General features: G+C 43.6%; 1 protein-coding gene across 3 annotated transcripts in view; it reads left to right on the top strand.

Annotated features, from left to right (window-relative positions):
• LOC109937767 (Kv channel-interacting protein 2-like) overlaps positions 1-17,886 on the top strand; it is a 287,621-nt gene that overhangs the window by 231,127 nt on the left and 38,608 nt on the right. Inside the window, exon 1 of one of the 3 annotated variants that reach the window (XM_048608772.1) lies at positions 9,623-10,298. The exons of the other annotated variants lie outside the window; for them this stretch is intronic. Coding sequence (XP_048464729.1) covers positions 10,214-10,298 — 85 coding nt within the window. The 5' untranslated portion in view covers positions 9,623-10,213. Of the gene's footprint in view, positions 1-9,622; positions 10,299-17,886 lie in introns of those variants that run through there. 3 annotated transcript variants of the gene reach the window in all.

Raw genomic sequence — 17,886 nt, forward strand, 5'->3', positions numbered from 1 at the left:
CCTGTCCTGGGAGCATTTGATGAGGACAGTGTAGAGGGATCTTTACTTTGTATTTAACCCCATGCTGTCCCTGTCCTACGAGCATTTGATGAGGACAGTGTAGAGAGGCCTTTACTCTGTATTTAACCCCATGCTGTACCTATTGCTGGGAGTGTTTGATGGAAACAACAAGTACAAAAAGATTTGTAATTTCCCTGTGCCCTGTACTGACTCCAATTTTAAGCAAACTATGAGCCGTATATATGTTAAAGGCTGGATTTTAAAATAAAGCATCACAAAGCTCCTCCTTTCACAAACCTTTCCTGTTGCCATGACACTGAGAGACTTATGGATAACTTGTCAGAGTCAATAAAACATGTCGGGAAGATTGAGGCTGGCATCAACACTATATCATATTAATATCTGTGAGCATGTGAATGTATGTGTGATATCTCTGACAGAGAGCGGTCTAACAGGATGTTTGCATATCGAGGGGAGAGCACACTGCTAGGGACTGTAACTGTGAGAGTGAGAAAGTGAAAGTGTGAGTTAGTATGTGAGAATGTGGGTGACTGCGAGGGTGTGAGTGTGTGAAAACCCAGAGTTTGAGAAGATGGGTATGATTGAGTACGAGACAATGTGAAAATGTCAGTATGCAAGTATGAGTGTGTGTGTATGGCAATGTGAGTGTAGGAATATTAGTATGTGCGAATATCTGTGAAAGTGAGTGTGCAAAAATATCTAGGGGTATCTAAGGTTTTTTTGGATCTAAGGCTGCATTGATGACGTTACCCAGCAGGGTAGTGAAACATCTGCGGAACAACGAACCAGCTCGGCGAGCCAACCAACCACAATATGTAGGAGTATGAGAGTGAGTGAGTGCGTGAGTGAGTGAGTGTGTGTGTGTGTGTGTGTGTGTGTGTGCGCGCGTGCGCGAGAGAGTACATGTGTGTGAGAATGTAAGAGAATAAGTGTGTACGCACAAGTAGGTGAGAGAGCGTGTGAGAATGAAAATGAGTGAGTATGTCAGTGTGTGTGAGTGTGCGCAAGTAGTTGAGAGTGTGTGTGAGTAAATGAGTGAGCATGTGAGTCTGTGTGTGTGTGTGTGTGAGTGTGTGTGTGTGTGAGTGTGACAGTGCGCTTGTGAAAGTGAGAGTGTGAAAGTGACTGTGACATACACACGAGGCTACTCTGTGTGGGGACAGGTACAGAGTACGAAGCCAAGATGTTTTGCCTGTATAAAAATGTTTGAGTCCACTGTGAGTGCAGTTCCCAACTCTGAGCACTGGGAGGATGTGTCAGTCCCTGGCCAAGGGGAGTGCAGTGGACATCTTCACACCTCGGAGAGTTTTACGACCTTACACAAACTCAGGATTGAGCACATATAGTTTATCATAAACACCAACTTATATGTCTATTGAACCCATAGCAAAGCAGATGGTGAGATATGGGGACAGGTGACCAATTTTTTTTTTATTCATTCACAGGATGAGGGCATCACTGGCAAGGCCAGCATTTATTGCCCATCCCTAATTACCCAGAGGGCAGTTAAGAGTCAATCTTGCTGTGGTTTTGGAGTCAATGTGTAGGCCAGACCAGGTAAGGATGGCAGTTTCCCCTCCCTAAAGGTCATCAGTGAACCAATAATTGGCACCTGGTCATCATTAGATTCTTGAATTCAAATTCTACCATCTGCTGTGGCAGGAATGGAACCAGGTTTAACAAACCATCACCTCCCCATAAATAGCTTAATCAGAGAGGAAAGTTTAAAAGACCAGATCAGAGGAAGACAAAGATGTGGAGATTTTTAGGCAGTGACTTCCAGATAGGAGAGCACGCAGGCAGCTAAAGGCATGGCCACTAAAAATCAAGAAGGAGGCCAGAATTGGAAGAGTACAGGAATTGCAGAGATTTATAGGACTGGAGGAGATTATAGGAAAGGGGATAGGAAGAGGCCATGGAGGGATTTGAAATCACGGATGATAATTTTAATATCCACGTTTGACCAGACCAAGGACCAGCGTCAGTCAGCGAGCTCAGGAAAGATGGTCAAATGGGGCTTTGAGTTAGGGTACACACAGCAGAGTTGGGGAAAGCCCTTGCAAAAATATTGCACCTTCACAGAGAAAAGAGACGTCCATAATACAGGCAGTGTCACAGATCAGAGTCAGAATGGCACAGGTCACATCAGTGAAAGGGTGGGAGGGACATACGGTGAGGTAGAAGGCAGATGTTCAATATGCAAGATATCAGTACAAAGAGGCTACAAAGAGGATTAAGGAACACGCAGATTTTTACCTGTTCATGAGTTTTGCAGTCCTTCTTCATCTGCTGTGGATAGAAGTGTCTTGCTTTTCTTCTTCTGAGGCTGGGAGACCCACAGTGTACCTCCATCTCTCCTTTCTTCTCACTTTCACAGCTCCAATGCCTTTGTTTTCTTCCTTACCTGGGATCTCCTCCTCTGACTTTGCAGGTCCAAGGTTCTGTGCTGCTTCTTGCCCTTCAGGAAGCCAGACAGTGACTTACAACAAAAGCACCCACCTTTTCTCAGGAGCAAAGACCTTTCAATAGAGAGGCTCCTGAAATGCCAGATCAAAGTGGGCAGGTATTGAGATCACTTGACTGGCAACAGTGGCTCTTTTTAACTGACATTGCCAAAGGGGAAAATCTGACTCAGCCACTGAGTGTTTAAAAACACAAGGTGCAGGCGCAGAAAGATTTGTAAACGATGGAACCCGCCCTCTCATCTTCTGACAGTTCAGTTTATCAGGCTCTCTCACTCTGTGTCTGTCATCCTAACTCTCTATGTGTATTTCTCACGGTAAATCCACAAACTCTTCTGCATCCCTGTGACTCTCCTGTGCATGTTTCTGTCTCTGTCTCTCTCTGTGAGTCTTTCCCCCGCCTCCCTGTTTCATTCTGTGACTCTCACTCTGTGTGTTTTTCTCTGTCTGTCTGTCTTTCTCTCTGTCTTTGTGTCTGTCGCTGAGTCACCCATTCCATCTGTGTCAACTCTGCATCTCTTACTATCTACATATCTCTCTCTCTGTCTCTGTTTCTCACTGTCTCTTTGCATCGCACTCTGTGATTCTCACTGTTTATCTCTCAGTGTCTTGTAGCCCAATCTGTCTTTTCATTCTCGTGCATGAATCATTCTATCTCTCAGTCTGTGTCTCTTACCCTGTTTATGACTTGTGCCTTTATGTTGGTATAATTTTCCATCTCTTGTGGCTCTGTGTCCACCTCCTGCTGTCCCATGTGAAATCCCAAACCAGATGACAGAAGGCAGTCGAGATGGTTTTAAATACAGAGTGGGAGTCGGAGGGATTGCAGACTGTAGGGATTGTCTTTCTGGCTGTAAGTTCTCTGAAGCTGTTGCATTTCCTGGGACTGATTGACTTCTCCAGTGAAGGTAGGAATGGGTGGCAGACAAAGAGTGCCACCTCATTTATTTTTGTCTGAATTTTATTGGTTAACCTAGTCTAAGGTTCTTGAAGACTCTAAATCTGTAAACGATAGCTTAATTGCTAACTCTGACGGGAGACAAACACAAACTCATCATGTCTATCACGCAGTCCCTGTCTGATCAGACTGGGGCTAAAAAAACAAGTGAGGAAATTGAGGTTAATTAATTACAGCAGAAAAAGAATTACAGCCCAACTTGAGGGATTAAAAACTGACAAATCCCCAGGCCCTAATGGCCTACATTTGAGATTTTTAAAAGAGGTCACTGCAGAGAAAGTAGATTCACTGGCGGATTGATAGTTAGCAAACGTAACACTGTTATCTAAGGAAGGGTGCGAGAGAGAAAATAGGGAACTGCAGTTATATTAGCCTGACATTAGTCCTTGGGAAAAAAAAAAGTGTTGGAATCTATTGTACATTCTTGTGGGTGTGCAGTAGCCCAGGCGTATGTGGTGGCTCTTCGTCTACTGATGCTTCATTGCCAGCCTGAGGTGTTTCTGGTCGGTCTCAAAGAAAGGGCAGATTTAGGGTTTACTACAACAGAATTGGGAATGAATCAGCAATATTCTAAAACACATGCTAGCCATCGATTCTAACCAACCCCCAATCTATTATGAAGAAGGTCCTGACAATGTGCTTAGAAAAGCATAGTATGTTTGGACAAAGTTTTAAGAAAGAAAGATCAAGTTTAATAAGTGAATTGGATGTTTTTGAGCATGTATTTAATTGGATTAATAAAGGGAACCAGTAAATGTGGTATCCAAAGGCATAAGATATAAGGTGCCACTCAAACAATTAATACCCTACATAAGGGCTTAAGGAGTTGGGTGTGATATATTAACAAGGAAAGCAGATTGCTAAACGGACAGGAAACAAAGAGTAGGGATAAATGGAGCCTGTTCATGTTGGCTGATGGTGGAGTGCCAGCACAAGGGTCAGTCATGGAGCTTCAGTCAATTTCAATCTTTATTAATGGTTTGAATGGGCAGAGGGTAATGTGCCCAAACTGGCTGATGATTCAAAGCTAGGGGCAGTATACATTGTGGGGAGAACTCAAAGACACTGCAAAGAGGTGTTGACAGATTAAGCGAGTGTGCAAAAAGGTAATAGATGGAGTATAATTTGGAGAAATGTGAGGTTATTCACTTTGAAAAGGTGTGAAAGTTCACACATTGACGTTCAGAGAGACTTGGGTATTCTAGTGCACTGGCAAAGTGGAGCATTCTCACAAATTCCTGGGAATCACTGGCCCAAGACCATCCAAAGTGGAGAAGAAGCATCCGGGAAAGCATTGAGCACCTCGAGACTTGCCGTCAGGAAGAAATGGATGCTGAGCGAAAGGAGCGCGCTGCCACACCAACGCCCCACCCACCCGCTGTGAGCACCACCTGCCCCAAGTGTAACACAGCCTGCAGTAGCTGTGTCGGTCTGTATGGTCACCTACAGACCTATCCTCATCTGCGAGGAATCACCGATAATGATGATGATTCTTGTACAAGGTATACAGAAAGAGAGCACACAGGTACAACATGGGGAGGCAATGGCCTAGTGGTATTATCGCTGGACTGTTAATCTAGAGACACAGGTAACATTCTGGGGACCTTGGTTTGAATCCCGCCACAGCAGATGGTGGAATTTGAATTCAATAAAAAAAATCTGGAATTAACAGTCTAATGATGACCATGAACCCATCGTCGATTGTCAGGAAAAACCCATCTGGTTCATAAATGTCCTTTAGGGAAGGAAACTGCCATTCTTACCTGGTCTGACCTACATGTGACTCCAGACCCACAGTAGTGTGGTTGACTCTCAACTGCCCTCTGGGTAACTGAGATGGGCAATGAATGTTACCCAGTCAGTAACATCCTCATCCCATGAAAGAATAAAGGAACAAGCAATTGGGAAGGTAGATGGCATATCGGCCTTTTTTGCAAATAGCTTGAAGTAATGAATAAAGTTTTGTTATAATTGTACAGGGTATTGCTGAGCTCACAGCCAGAGTACTGTGTGAATTATTACATATTTAAGGATGAATACACTTGCATTGGAGATGGTACAGAGATGATTCATAATAGTTTGGGTGCATTTACTCAGGTGAGAAGTTGCCAGGTCACCCCTGAAGAAAACAAGTTTATTTCTCATCAATTACAGTAAACTTTGGCTTTTAATTAGTGTGAACGAGTTACCCTGTGCCTCTTGCAAGCAGGAGGAAGAAGAAAGATTGAGAAGCAAACCCTATGGACAGGGACCATTTGCCTAACCATCCAGCTTTCCCTTCACACATAACACCCATGTTTTGTGTGTGTGTGTATATGTGTGAGTGTGTGTGTGTGAGAGAGAGTGTGGGTGTGTGTGTGTGTATGTGTATATATATGTGATTGTTTGTGTGAGTGAGAGTGTTTGTGTGAGTGAGAGTGTTTGTGTGAGTGAGAGTGTTTGTGTGAGTGAGAGTGTGTTTGTGTGAGAGAGAGAGTGTGTGTGTATATATGTGTGAGAGTGTGTGTGTGTGTATGTGTGTGTGTGTGAGAGTGTGTTTGTGTGAGAGAGAGAGTGTGTGTGTGTATATATGTGTGAGAGTGTGTGTGTATGTGTATATATTTGTGAGTGTGTGTGTGTGTGTGAGAGAGTGTGTGTGACAGTGTGTGTGTGCGCGTATGTGTGTGAGAGAGAGTGTTTGTGTGTGTGTGTGTGTCTGTGTGTGAGAGAGAGAGAGAGGGAGAGTGTTTGTGTGTGTGTGAGAGAGAGTGAGTGAATGTGTGTGTGTGTGTGAGAGAGAAAAAGAAAGTGTGTGTGTATGTGTGTGTGTGAGAGAGAGAGAGAGAAAGAGAGAGTGTGTGTCTGTGTGTGAGAGAGAGAGAGAGAGAGAAAGAGAGAGTGTGTGTCTATGTGTGAGAGAGAGAGTGTGTGTGCATGTGTGTGTGTGTGTGTGAGAGAGACAGTGTTTGTGTGTGTGTAAGAGAGAGTGTGTGTGTGAGAGTGTGTGTGAGAGAGAGCGAGTGTGTGAGAGAGAGTGTGTGTGTGTGAGAGAGAGTGTGTGTGTGTGAGAGAGAGAGAGAATGCGTGTGTGTGTGAAGGAGAGAGTGTGTGTGTGTGTGTGAGAGAGAGAGAGAATGCGTGTGTGAGAGAGAGAGTGTGTGCGTGTGAGAGAAAGAGAGAGAGAGTGTGTGTGTGAGGGAGAGAGTGTGTGTGTGAGGGAGAGAGTGTGTGTGTGTGTGAGAGAGAAAGTGTGTTTGTGTGAGAGAGTGTGTGTGTGTGTGTATGTGTCAGAGTGTGTGTGTATGTGTATATATTACATGTATATGTGTGTGTGTATGCGTGTGCGTGTGTGTGTATGTGTATATATTACATGTATATGTGTGTGTGTTTGTGTGTGTGTGTGTGTACCTGTGGGGGGTTTTAAGTGGGTTAGAACTTTAACGAGGAGTTATGTGTCAATTATTCTCAATTGTTTATCTGTAGTTAGAATCAATTTTTTAAAATGTTCGTTCAAGGGATATATTCATTCAAGTCATCACTGGCTAGGCCAGTCTTTGTTGCCCATCCCTAATTGCTAAAGATCAGTTAAGAGTCGACCACATTGCGGTGGGTCTGGAGTCACAAACCAAGTAAGGATAGCAGTTTCCTTCCCTGAAGAAACCAAATGAGCTTTCCTAACAATCAACAATGGTTTCATGGTCATGATTAAACTTCTCATTCCAGATATTTATTGCACTTTAAATTGCATTGTCTGCTATGGCAGGATTTGAACCCAGATACCCAGAACATTACCAGGATCTCTGGATTAATAGTCTAGCAGTAATACCAACTAGGTCATCACCTCTACTATTGATGGTCTATATTAATAATTTGTGGAAGGCGCAAAGTGCATTGTAACGTGGCTAAATCTACTGATATTGTAAAGATCAGTGAGAAGGTAAGTTACGAGGAAGACATGGAAAGTCTGCAAAGGGACATAGGTAGCTCCGGTAAACGGGCAAATATTTGACAAAAGGAGTATAATGTGGGAAAATGTGAGGTTTTGGCAGGAAGAATGGAAAAGCAGAATGTTACTTAAATGGAGAGAAACTGCAGAATGTTATGATACAGAGGGATCAGGATGGCTTTGTACATGAATCACAAAAGGTTAGCATGCAGTGCACCAACTGAGTAAGAAGACGTAGAATGTTGGCCTTTATTGTAGGGGATTCCTAATAAACAAATAGGAAAATCTTGCTCCAACTCTCCAGACCATTGGTAAGACCACAGCTGGAGTACTTTGTACAGTTTTGATTTCTTTGTTTAAGGACAGGCACAGTAATGTTCGAAGCAGTTCAAAGAAAGTTGATTCATGGGATGTAGCTGTCATCATATGAGAAAGTACTCAACAAGTTAGGCTTATACTAACTATGTTTTAGAAGAATGAGAGATAATCTTATTAAAGGATGCATTGTGAGTGGCTTTGGTGTGCTGAGAGAGGATGCGAATTCTCCTGGGCGTTATCTCAAAATGGATATGGTTTCAGAATAAAGGGTCACCCATTTAAGATAGATATGAAAAGGAATTTTCTTTTGTCTCTGAATGTCCTGCATCTTTGGAGTACAGTCCCAGAGGGTTGTGGAGTCTGGGATGTTGAATATATTCAAGCCTGAGTTATACTGAATCTTGGACAACATGAAGTCAATGGGGGAACAAAGAGCAAATTGGAGTTGACATCAACATGAGATCAATCATGATCTTAGTAAACAGTGAAACAGACTTAAGGTCTATTCCTGTTCCTACATTTGCATCACATGGTCAGTCAGGTCACACGATGTCACTGTACATCAAACAGTCTTAGTGTCTGAACTCACTATATCAGTCTGATCATCTGGCCTTATTGGTAGAGGTAGAAAAACTGGAAATTCAGTTCAGTGGTCTTTGATTTCCAGTTACAGTATTGAGATGATCCTTCTTCAACTGGCCACACCCTCTATTGTTTAGATTGCTTTATCTGGGTGCTTCTACTGGTGTGTTAGAAGTACAGAGTAACTGAATCACTTGGAAAATGTCTCTGATCGATCAATTCAAAAGTCACAGCTCACAGCAAATGCTGCATGAAAAGTATCTGGTTTTCTTCAGGTTTAAACTGAGTCTTTTGACTTCAGAGAAGAAGCTTCTGGGCTGGGAGAAGATCTGCACATTTATTTTCCTCGCTCTCTGTTTCCCTGTAACTTGTGTCCAGCCCTAAGCTGCTCAGCCACCAGGAACTAATCACACAGTTGTTGGCAGGCAAAAGGTCTCTATCATTGAGATCATTGTCACTAGGCAATAGACCAAACAACTTCTTGTGGCCAATAAAAGCTGCATCAACACAAACGCTCAGCTCCAGATCATTTGCAATCTGAACTTCAATTATTGTTTGTTCAAAGAGGTGTTTACAATACCTGGGACAACAAGGTGCAGGGCTGGATGAACACGGCAGGCCAAGCAGCATCATAGGAGCAGACCCGGCCTTCAGATTACTTACCATCAAAACTGCAGCCACTGTTTCCAACACTTGTTTTAAAAGCAGTTCTTTCTCATTTCAAAACTTAAAAGGTCTTTACGGATCCCGCTGTGTCATCTCAGTCACATAACCCAGTGTCCATTTTGTTATTATTTCAGAAGCATTTTACACACAGTTTGAGTCATCTTGTCTGAAAGTCTCGGTATTTTTCCAATATCTTCCAATGCCCTCAGATATCTAAAAAAGAAATTGCCTGTTAGATTCTATTTTAAAATTAACCTTGTGCTAAACACAGAGACATTTAATCAGTGGCGCACTCATTCAGCGGCCTATATGACAGCGTCATTTTCTCTCTGGGTGCAGTGAAGGCACTCAATCACTGTCATTTCACTCATGCCTGCTGCGGTTATTCGTGAACAGTGTGACACAGGAAAGCATTGCAGGGGCCAAGCTTGTCAGGCAGATCATACTAGCACATCCTGAGAATCTGAGGTAGAGACTGAGAGACAGATCTAGACAGAGACAGATATAGATAGGTCATAAAGAGAGAGTGGCAAGGAGATAAAGACACAGAAGTAGACAGGGACGGAGAGGGAGACATGGAGATGGAGAGGGAGACAGTCAGGCAGAGATAGCTATGAATTGATAGCGGAAGTGAGACAGACAGGAAGCAGAAGTCAAAATTTGAGATAAAAGAGAGAAAGGTTGATAGTCAGAAAGAGACAGAGTAGGAGAGTGAAGAGACAAGGATATACAAAACAGCAGAGTCAGGAACACAGGTAGTGAGACTGACATATAAAGTCAGAGAAAATACGTCAGAGACTGTGCGAGACACAAAACCAGGGAGAAAGATAACAGCGTAGCAACAGGCAGTGTCAGAAAAAAAAATCACAGACAAATAGAGACAACACAGTGACTGATGCTAAAACTGAGGGGAGGGAAGAAAGGGAAGTTCAGAAAAACAAGGAAAGGGGTGGAAAAAAAAGACATCCGGGCATAGATACAGTCACAATAATATCAAAATAAGGAAAAGGAGGGCAAATACAGAAGAGACAGGGTGGAAGTGAAAGATAGAGCTGCAGAGAGACTGAGAGAGAAAGAGAAAAAGATGGACTCAGAAACATAGAGATTGGACACAAAGAGATTCCTCCCTGAGGAAGCTGGAAGCAGCGAGAAAGGGAAGGAGGCAGCAGGAGAAAGAAAACCAGGTGCCTGTTTGATTAGTGTCCTTTAGTGACATTGGGGAGTGGAGCAGGTTGTCTCTCTTCAGTTTCTCTGGGGACTTCTATCAGGATTTGGAGGGTGATGGCATTAATCCCGCAAACAGCTGGAGTCTTGTTCAAAACTATTCGAGTCCTGCTGCCCAACCAAGCTCGCAAGAGGAGCAAACGTAAGTGCAGCCTTTATTTATTCGTGCAATTTTCCTGGGCCGTCAGGGCACGGCAGGTGTGTTTTGTAAAGCGAAACATCTGACAACCGCTATAGTAACCACTCAGTCTGGGTTTTAAACACCTTCTCGTGTTAGTTTAGGAATAGCGTCCTGGTGCCTTTTCAGATGGATCACGGGTCCCAGTGACTGCAATTCTCTCTGTGTCAAATTCTGGTGCCGGGACAGGGCTCAGCACGATGCCTGCTGTGGGTGAATAGCCGTCAATGGATAAAGAATTATCACCAAGAAAGTGGGTCAGTGTTCCCTATGGGAAGAGAAAGAACCTAAACTTGTGTATCACTGTGCAGTACCTCAGGGCATTCCATGGCTATGCACAGCCAGTGAAATAGATTTCAGGTGCAGTCACTGCTATAATGAAAGAAATGTGGCAGCTAACTTGCACACACCAAGTTACCACCACCAGCAGCAATGTAATAAATGAGTGGATTATCCATTCTCCGCGTGATTGAAGGAAAAATATTGCCCAGGATACCTAGACGCATCCTCCTATCTTCTCCAAACAGGGCCTGGAGAGGGCAACTGGAATCTCACTTTAATACCTCAACTGCAAGACATGACCTCTGACAGCGCGGCACCCCCTCAGTCCATCCCTGGAGCATGATAGCTGACAGATGAATAAATTGGTTTTATTTCCTTTGTGTTCGACACCAATAAATAAACCTGCACCTTCAGCTTCTATTGCTGTTTTTAAAAAGTTGGAATTTATTAACTCATTTCTTTGTCAAAGAAAATCTAAGGTAAAGTCGAAAACATTTGGTCTTTAATCTTTTAGTGCAAAAGGTGGCTTAATAACAGTCATGATAATTGCCTTTCCCAGAACAGAACAAGGGGATAATAGTCCAGACACACAGCCAGCAAGTCCTGGTATATTCAGCGAGTGGTCAGTGTTCTTTTTAATTATAGATAAAGAGTTTTCAGGGTGTTTTACACCTTGAGCATCTAAACATGACAAATTCACAGAAAACAATGGGGTTCTGAGAATTATAAACCATTCTATTTGAAAGTTCAATCCCGGAAAGCAGATCATGAATATATTTAAGGCCAAGTTAAGATTTTTCATCAATGAGGGAGTTGAGGGCTAGTGAGGGGTTAACAATTTCAGGCATCAATCAGATCAGCTATGATCTCATGGAAAGGGAAAGCAGGCTCGATGGGCTGAATGGCCTACTCTTGCTCCAACTTCCTGTATCTTCTGAGTGAGGTTGGTGAAAACTCCAGATCGTGATCGATCGAATTTTAGCACCAAATTTCCACTGATGTTTCGTTGGATAGCCAGGAAAGACCCAGTTAAATCGCAGTGACAATATTTCATGTAGATTTTACACATATATCCCTCACACACACACTCTGTCTCTCACACAGCTTCCATTCGTTAGCCTGCTGCTGCAAATAACATTCTGGGGCTACTTTATGGGGCAAATCTTGTTCCCCACATCAGCTGGACAGATTTAGTCCTGTGATCTCATTGCTCTGTAATCAGCACCATTTATTGTACAAATAGTAATGACATAATTCTAGGAATTGACTAAAATGAATGCTCTGCTATTTCTTTTGGAGGATGTGACTGACTGAATCCAATTCAGTGATCATGACCTTAGCTTAATTGAAGAAAGGAAATGCATTCAGCCTGTTTGTGTTAATTAGGTCAATAGGTGAGGCGATGGCCTAGTGATATTATTACTGGACTGTTAATCCAGAGACCCAGACAATGTTCTGGTGACCTGGGTTTGAATCCTGCCACGGCAGATGTTGGAATTTGAATTCAATAAATATTTGGAGTTAAGCATCTGGTGATGACTATGAATCCATTGCCAATTGTTGGGGGAAAATCCCCATCTGGTTCACTAATGCCCTTTAGGGAAGGAAACTGCCATCCTTACCTGGTCTGGCCTACATGAGACTCCAGACCCTCTAAACTGCCCCCTGGGCAATTAGGGATGGGGCAATAAATGCTGCCTAGCCAGTGACACCCTCATCCCATGAATGAATAAAACAAAATAGATTATAGGGCTGTTATGAAGGGGTCTTTGTACATCTCTGAAATAGGTGAAAGTTTTTTTTAAATATCTGAGTGAACTGGGGGCCCTCTTGTGGCGCAGTGGTTGCATCCCTGCCCCTGGACCTGGTGACCCAGTTCAAGTCCCACCTCCAGACATATATAATAACACCTTTCAACAGGTTGATTAGAAAAATAGGTAATAAAAAAAGAATTAAAGGTGCAGTGGTAGCATCCCTACCTCATAGGCAGGTGGCCTGGATTCCAGACTCACCTGCTCCTGAGGCGGGTAATAACATCTCAGAATGGAAACTGAAAGAACTGCAGATGCTGTAAATCAGGAACAAAAACAGAAGTTGCTGGAAAAGCTCAGCAGGTCTGGCAGCATCTGTAAAGAAAAAAAATCAGAGTTAACATTTCGGATCTGGTGACCCTTCCTCAGAACTGCAGTTAACCGGAACCCGAAACATTAACTTTGATTTCTCTTCGCATCTCAGAATGGGTTGATTAGAAAATATCTTTATAAATAATTAGAGGGCTCTTGTGAAACAGTAGTAGTACTGTTACTACCATCGAGACTGGGGCCAAGTCCCAGCTGCTCTAGAGGTGTGTGATAACATCTCTGAAAAAGGTTGGTTAGAAAATATTTACAAAGAATTAAAGTTGCCAGGGGGTGTCTCTTTGCACCCGGTTGATTAGCCAGAGACAGGGAGCTTGCTGATATTTGGAATGCGGTGGATGCAAACTCTGCATTATGTTGTGTTTCTGTTGGTCGAACTTTATCAATGGGAATCAAGCAGGATGCAGTGGGAATTCACAACAGGGCATTGGAACTGACCAATTAGAAGCAGGAGTAGACCATTCAGCCCAATGAGCCTACCCCACCATTCAGTACGATCATGTTAGGTTTTTGGGCCATTTTCCACCCAGGGAGACCAAGCATTCATCCATCTCTGCCTTAAATATCATCAACGAAGGACCCTCCACAGCCTTCAACAACAGAGAACTCCGAATCATTCCCCTTTGAGTGACGAACGTCCTCCTCATCTCATTCCTAAATTCACGGCCACTAACCAGAGGCTGTGCCCCCGAGTTCCAGATTCCCCACCCAGAGTGGAAGCTGCCTCTCAAGACAGACATATTGCCACATCAAACCCCTTCAGGAACCTATGTGTATCAATGTGATCCCAGAGAATTTAGGTCCAGTTCACCCAATCTCCCATCACAGAGCAACTTCTTCGCCCCAGGGGCCAGTCTCATGAACCTTTGCTGCGCCATGTCTAAGGCTAGTATATCCCTCATTTAAAACAGCACACAGTGTGACCTACCAAAGCCTACACAGCTATAGCAAGACCTCTATATTCCTGTACTCCATTCCTCTTTGATACAGGCTCACATGCCATTGCTTCCCTACTTTAGCTACATGCTAACTTCGTGTTTAGATGATTCTGCATCGGAGCCAGAGTCTTCCAGACTTGAAATGTCAGCTTGCTCTCTCTCCACGGATGCTGCCTGACCCACTGTGATCTCCAGCAGTTGTTGTTTCCAGTACTGATCCCAGCGTCTGCAGTAATTTGCACCTGCTAACTTCCTGCGTTCCAATTACCTTTTTTTTTCTGAACAGCAGTGTTCACCAGTTCACGCCTTTCAGAAAAGGTAGTCCGACAGCTCACAGTGCTCAGAATTCATTACATTATAGACATGCTGCTGTGTCGGATTAGCTAACTGTAGTTCAGCTTCCCTGCAAATGCTGTGCCATTGCTTTACCCTTCCTGGTAGTTTTTGGTGGGGAAAGTGTAGTGGGAACTTTACTCTATCTCTAGCGCTGTGCTGTACTTGTATTGTGAGTGTTTAATGGGGACAGTGGTGAGGAAGGAGACAGAAAGGACTCCAAATGCTGGAAGCTAGAGTCAATAAATGTGGAGCTGGAAAAGTATATCAGGTCAGACAGCATCTGAGGAGCAGAAAAGTCAACGTGTTGAGGAAGCTTCACTCTGTATCTGACCCCCATGCTGTCACTGCTCTGTTTAATGGGGGAAATGAAGAAGCTTAACTTTCTGTTTAAAAGAGTAAAGTGGCTTTACTCTGTATCTAACCTCATGCTGCACCTATCCTAGAAGTGTTTGATGGGAACAGTATAAAGGCAACTTTACTCTGTATCTAACCTTGTGCTGCATCTCTCCTGGGACTGTGTTTGATGTAGACAGTGTCAAGGGAGCTTTAATTTCAATTTAAAAGAGTAGAGGAAGGTTTAATCTCTATCTAACCAAATGCTGTCATTATCCTGAGAATGTTTCATGGGGTAGTATTGAGTTTAAATTTGTAGAGAGAATGTTATTCTCTATCTAACCCTGTGCTGTACCTGTCCTGGGAGTGTTTGATGGGACAGTGTCAAGGAAGGCTTACTTACTGTTCAACAGAGTAGAGACCACTTTACTTCCAGTTTAAATGAGTAGAGGGGGAGTTTTATTCTGTATCTAACCCCACGCTGTCCCTGTCCTGGGAGTGTTTGATGGGGACAATGGAGAGGAAGCTTTATTCTGTATCTAATCCTGTTCTGTATCCGTGCTGCGAGTGTTTGATGGGAACAGAATTTATTTTTAATCTGTTTTAGAAAATGGCTGTAAGATTTCCAGGGCTGTATATTTTGCCCATGATTTGTTTCCCTGATGGACTGGAGTTATAATTAGCCAGAAAGAGACAGGGTTTGCAATTGTGAACAGCTTTAGTCATTTTTTAAAAATTTTGTCTTTTATGACAATCGAAGTTTCGGTTTGCACTTTATAAAATATCAGCTTATTGCCTGACCTGTACAATTTTGTGTGGAGACTATAGAGTAGATTATCAGTTAATCTTCCCCTATGTTATCCACTGTGTACAACACTTAGATTCAACTTGCAGAATTAAGACTGTTTTTCAAGCGTTGGTCATCAGGGACTATTTATCAAAGAATATTAAACAAATTAATCCATGTTCGAGGCAAGAAATATGGGATGAAGTTAGATGGGTTTGTGGAGAACAGGATTCTAAAGGTTGTAGGCTGGGGTCTGGAGCAGGGTTAATGTGCCAAGTTACTCTCTGCTTTACGCTGTTAGGGTGACTTGTGTACCTCTGAAACTAAACAGGATTGAAAGATTTCTATATAAGCCTGGACAGCAAAAGTTTCGTCACAATTCCCTTGACTGCATGTGACTGGGCTACTGTGGTACCTGAAGAAATTGTTTGCATGATGTTAAACTGGAATGGTGGAGTGTTTGTAACATGTGGAGGTCTTCTCTCTTGGTGACTATCATTCATATCTGTGTGTGTGTATATTTTTTGGATAAATAATGCAGGTGTGTTACTCATTCAACTGAGGACCTGGCTGCTTACCTTCCTTCCCTGTAAGAACTTCCCAAGTTGATCTTCTGCTGACTTCCTTTCTGTCTTGTGCTCACCAATCTGTGTCTCCTGATTATTCATTCGCATCCTCTATTCCCACTCTTTCTCTATCTCCCTCCACCTGACCCTCTCTCCTTGTCTTTTAATTCTCTGACTTGGATCTCAATTTTACCAACTCTTTCTCAATTTCTTTATTTCTCTCTCTTTATCTGTCTCATTCTTTCTTTTTCTCACTCCCCTCATGTTTTTTCCAACCCTGCCTCTTCCGTTCAAATTTCCATTCTTCACATCTGTTCCAATTCCATGCCTATATCTGCCTTAATTTGTTCAGTTTCATCCTGCCTTTCACAGGCTCACCCCTTCTCCGTTCTTGCTTTCTGTTTCAACTTTGAGCTCCCTCAATCTCTACCTCTCAACTGTCCAGCATCCTGTGATAGTATTTACCCAGAGGCAATGTCAAAGGTTGCATGCTGACCACAGGACATACAGAGCACAGGGGCATGGTTCAGTCCTGTGCTGAGATATCAGTGACCCCACACAGTCAGGGGACAGTTTGGGTGAGGAACTGGGTGGGTGGATGCAGGCAGATATAATTGTCCCGTGAGGAAATGAGAATCAGTCTTCCATCCCAATCCTGGTTGACATTTGGCGTTTCCTGCCAGGAATGAGCTAGCTTGAATGTCTGCTGAAATGAAGATTGGGCTTTTAGAGTGAGGCTCACTTGGTCGAGTAGCTCTTTGGAGAATGGTCGATGCAAGTGGAACTTGTACAAGTAAGAGCTGGCAACTGCTACAAGAGGGGACATTCAATGGATGACATGGTGGGCTGGTGAGATTGGGAAAAAGGCACAGACAGGAACAACAGCAAACCTAACATAGCACACTGCAAGAAAACATATTAAAAATCGTGGCAGACTCATGAGAGAAGACACAAAAATTGTGATCATAACACTTGCTGAAGGGAAGGACATGAAGAGGCTTTCTGTTTACACTGTGAGGTACTGCAATCTGTAACACACTGCCTGAAAGGGGGTTGGGAACAGATTCAATATGAACTTTCAAAAAAGCAATTAGATCAATATTTGAAGGCGAAAGCTTGTGGGGGGGGGGGGGGGTGCAGGTTAGGGGTGCAGAGTGGAGCTGAGCTCTTTCAATCAACCAGCACAGGCATGATGGGCTGAACAGACTCCTCCTCATTATACAATTCCATCCAACAAAAGCCATCCATCTTTGTCTCACGTGGTGTCACGTCCCAAGCTCAAGCCAAGCTGTCTGCATTCCAACTTGACCGTTTCCTCGTTGTCCCTTTGTGTTGCTGGAATCTCAGTCAGTCCCACGTTGAGCTGGGGCCAGTTTCTGCACCCTCCCCTCTCCCATTGTCACACAGTATGGCTTCTGCTTCTTGCTTCCCCAGCTGCAGCTTGGGGCCCAGTGTGTGTTGTAAGCTGTGTTAAGTTGAAATTGTTACCATGTGCATGACAAACGTGATAGATTTGAGACAGCGGAAACAACAGCTTCTTGAGCAGACAGGGTGGGATATGGGCGCCCGACTCAGTTTGGGCAAATTACTGTGGGTTTCATCACATGACCTGGAATCTGCTTCCCCCCTCCATCCCAAAACCCCCACACATCCACCATCACTCCACTGCCATTGGTCCATCCTCACAGTAATCCAACTTCCCAACAGCCAATTGGAAAGCGAGCAGACTGGATGTTTCAGAACTGTCAATCAAACAATAGATAACACAGTGTGGAGCTGGAGGAACGCAGCAGGCCAGGCATCGTCAGAGGAGAAGGAAAGTTGACGTTTTGGGTCGTCTTCTTGAAGAAGGGTCCCAACTCAAAACCTCAGCTTTCCTGCTCCTCTGATGCTGCCTGGCCTGCTGTGTTCCTCCAGCTCCACTCTGTGTTGTCTCTGACTTCAGCATCAGCAGTTCTTACTATCTCTGTCAATGAAACAACTCTATTTCTGATAACTTCAAACACTCTTCAAGGAATTGTTTGTAGAAACATGTTTATCAGTAATTATTCTCGCCCAGATTAGTGTCTGGGGAGGCGAAGTTTTGACTGTCAGAGACTCCAAGACAATCCTGAAGGGTTTGCCAATCTGATATGATCGAGATCTCTTTCTCCCTCAGCAGATCCTGGCTGG

Source organism: Rhincodon typus, chromosome 20, assembly GCF_021869965.1.
Source record: "Rhincodon typus isolate 14 chromosome 20, sRhiTyp1.1, whole genome shotgun sequence".
Lineage (NCBI taxonomy): Eukaryota > Metazoa > Chordata > Chondrichthyes > Orectolobiformes > Rhincodontidae > Rhincodon > Rhincodon typus.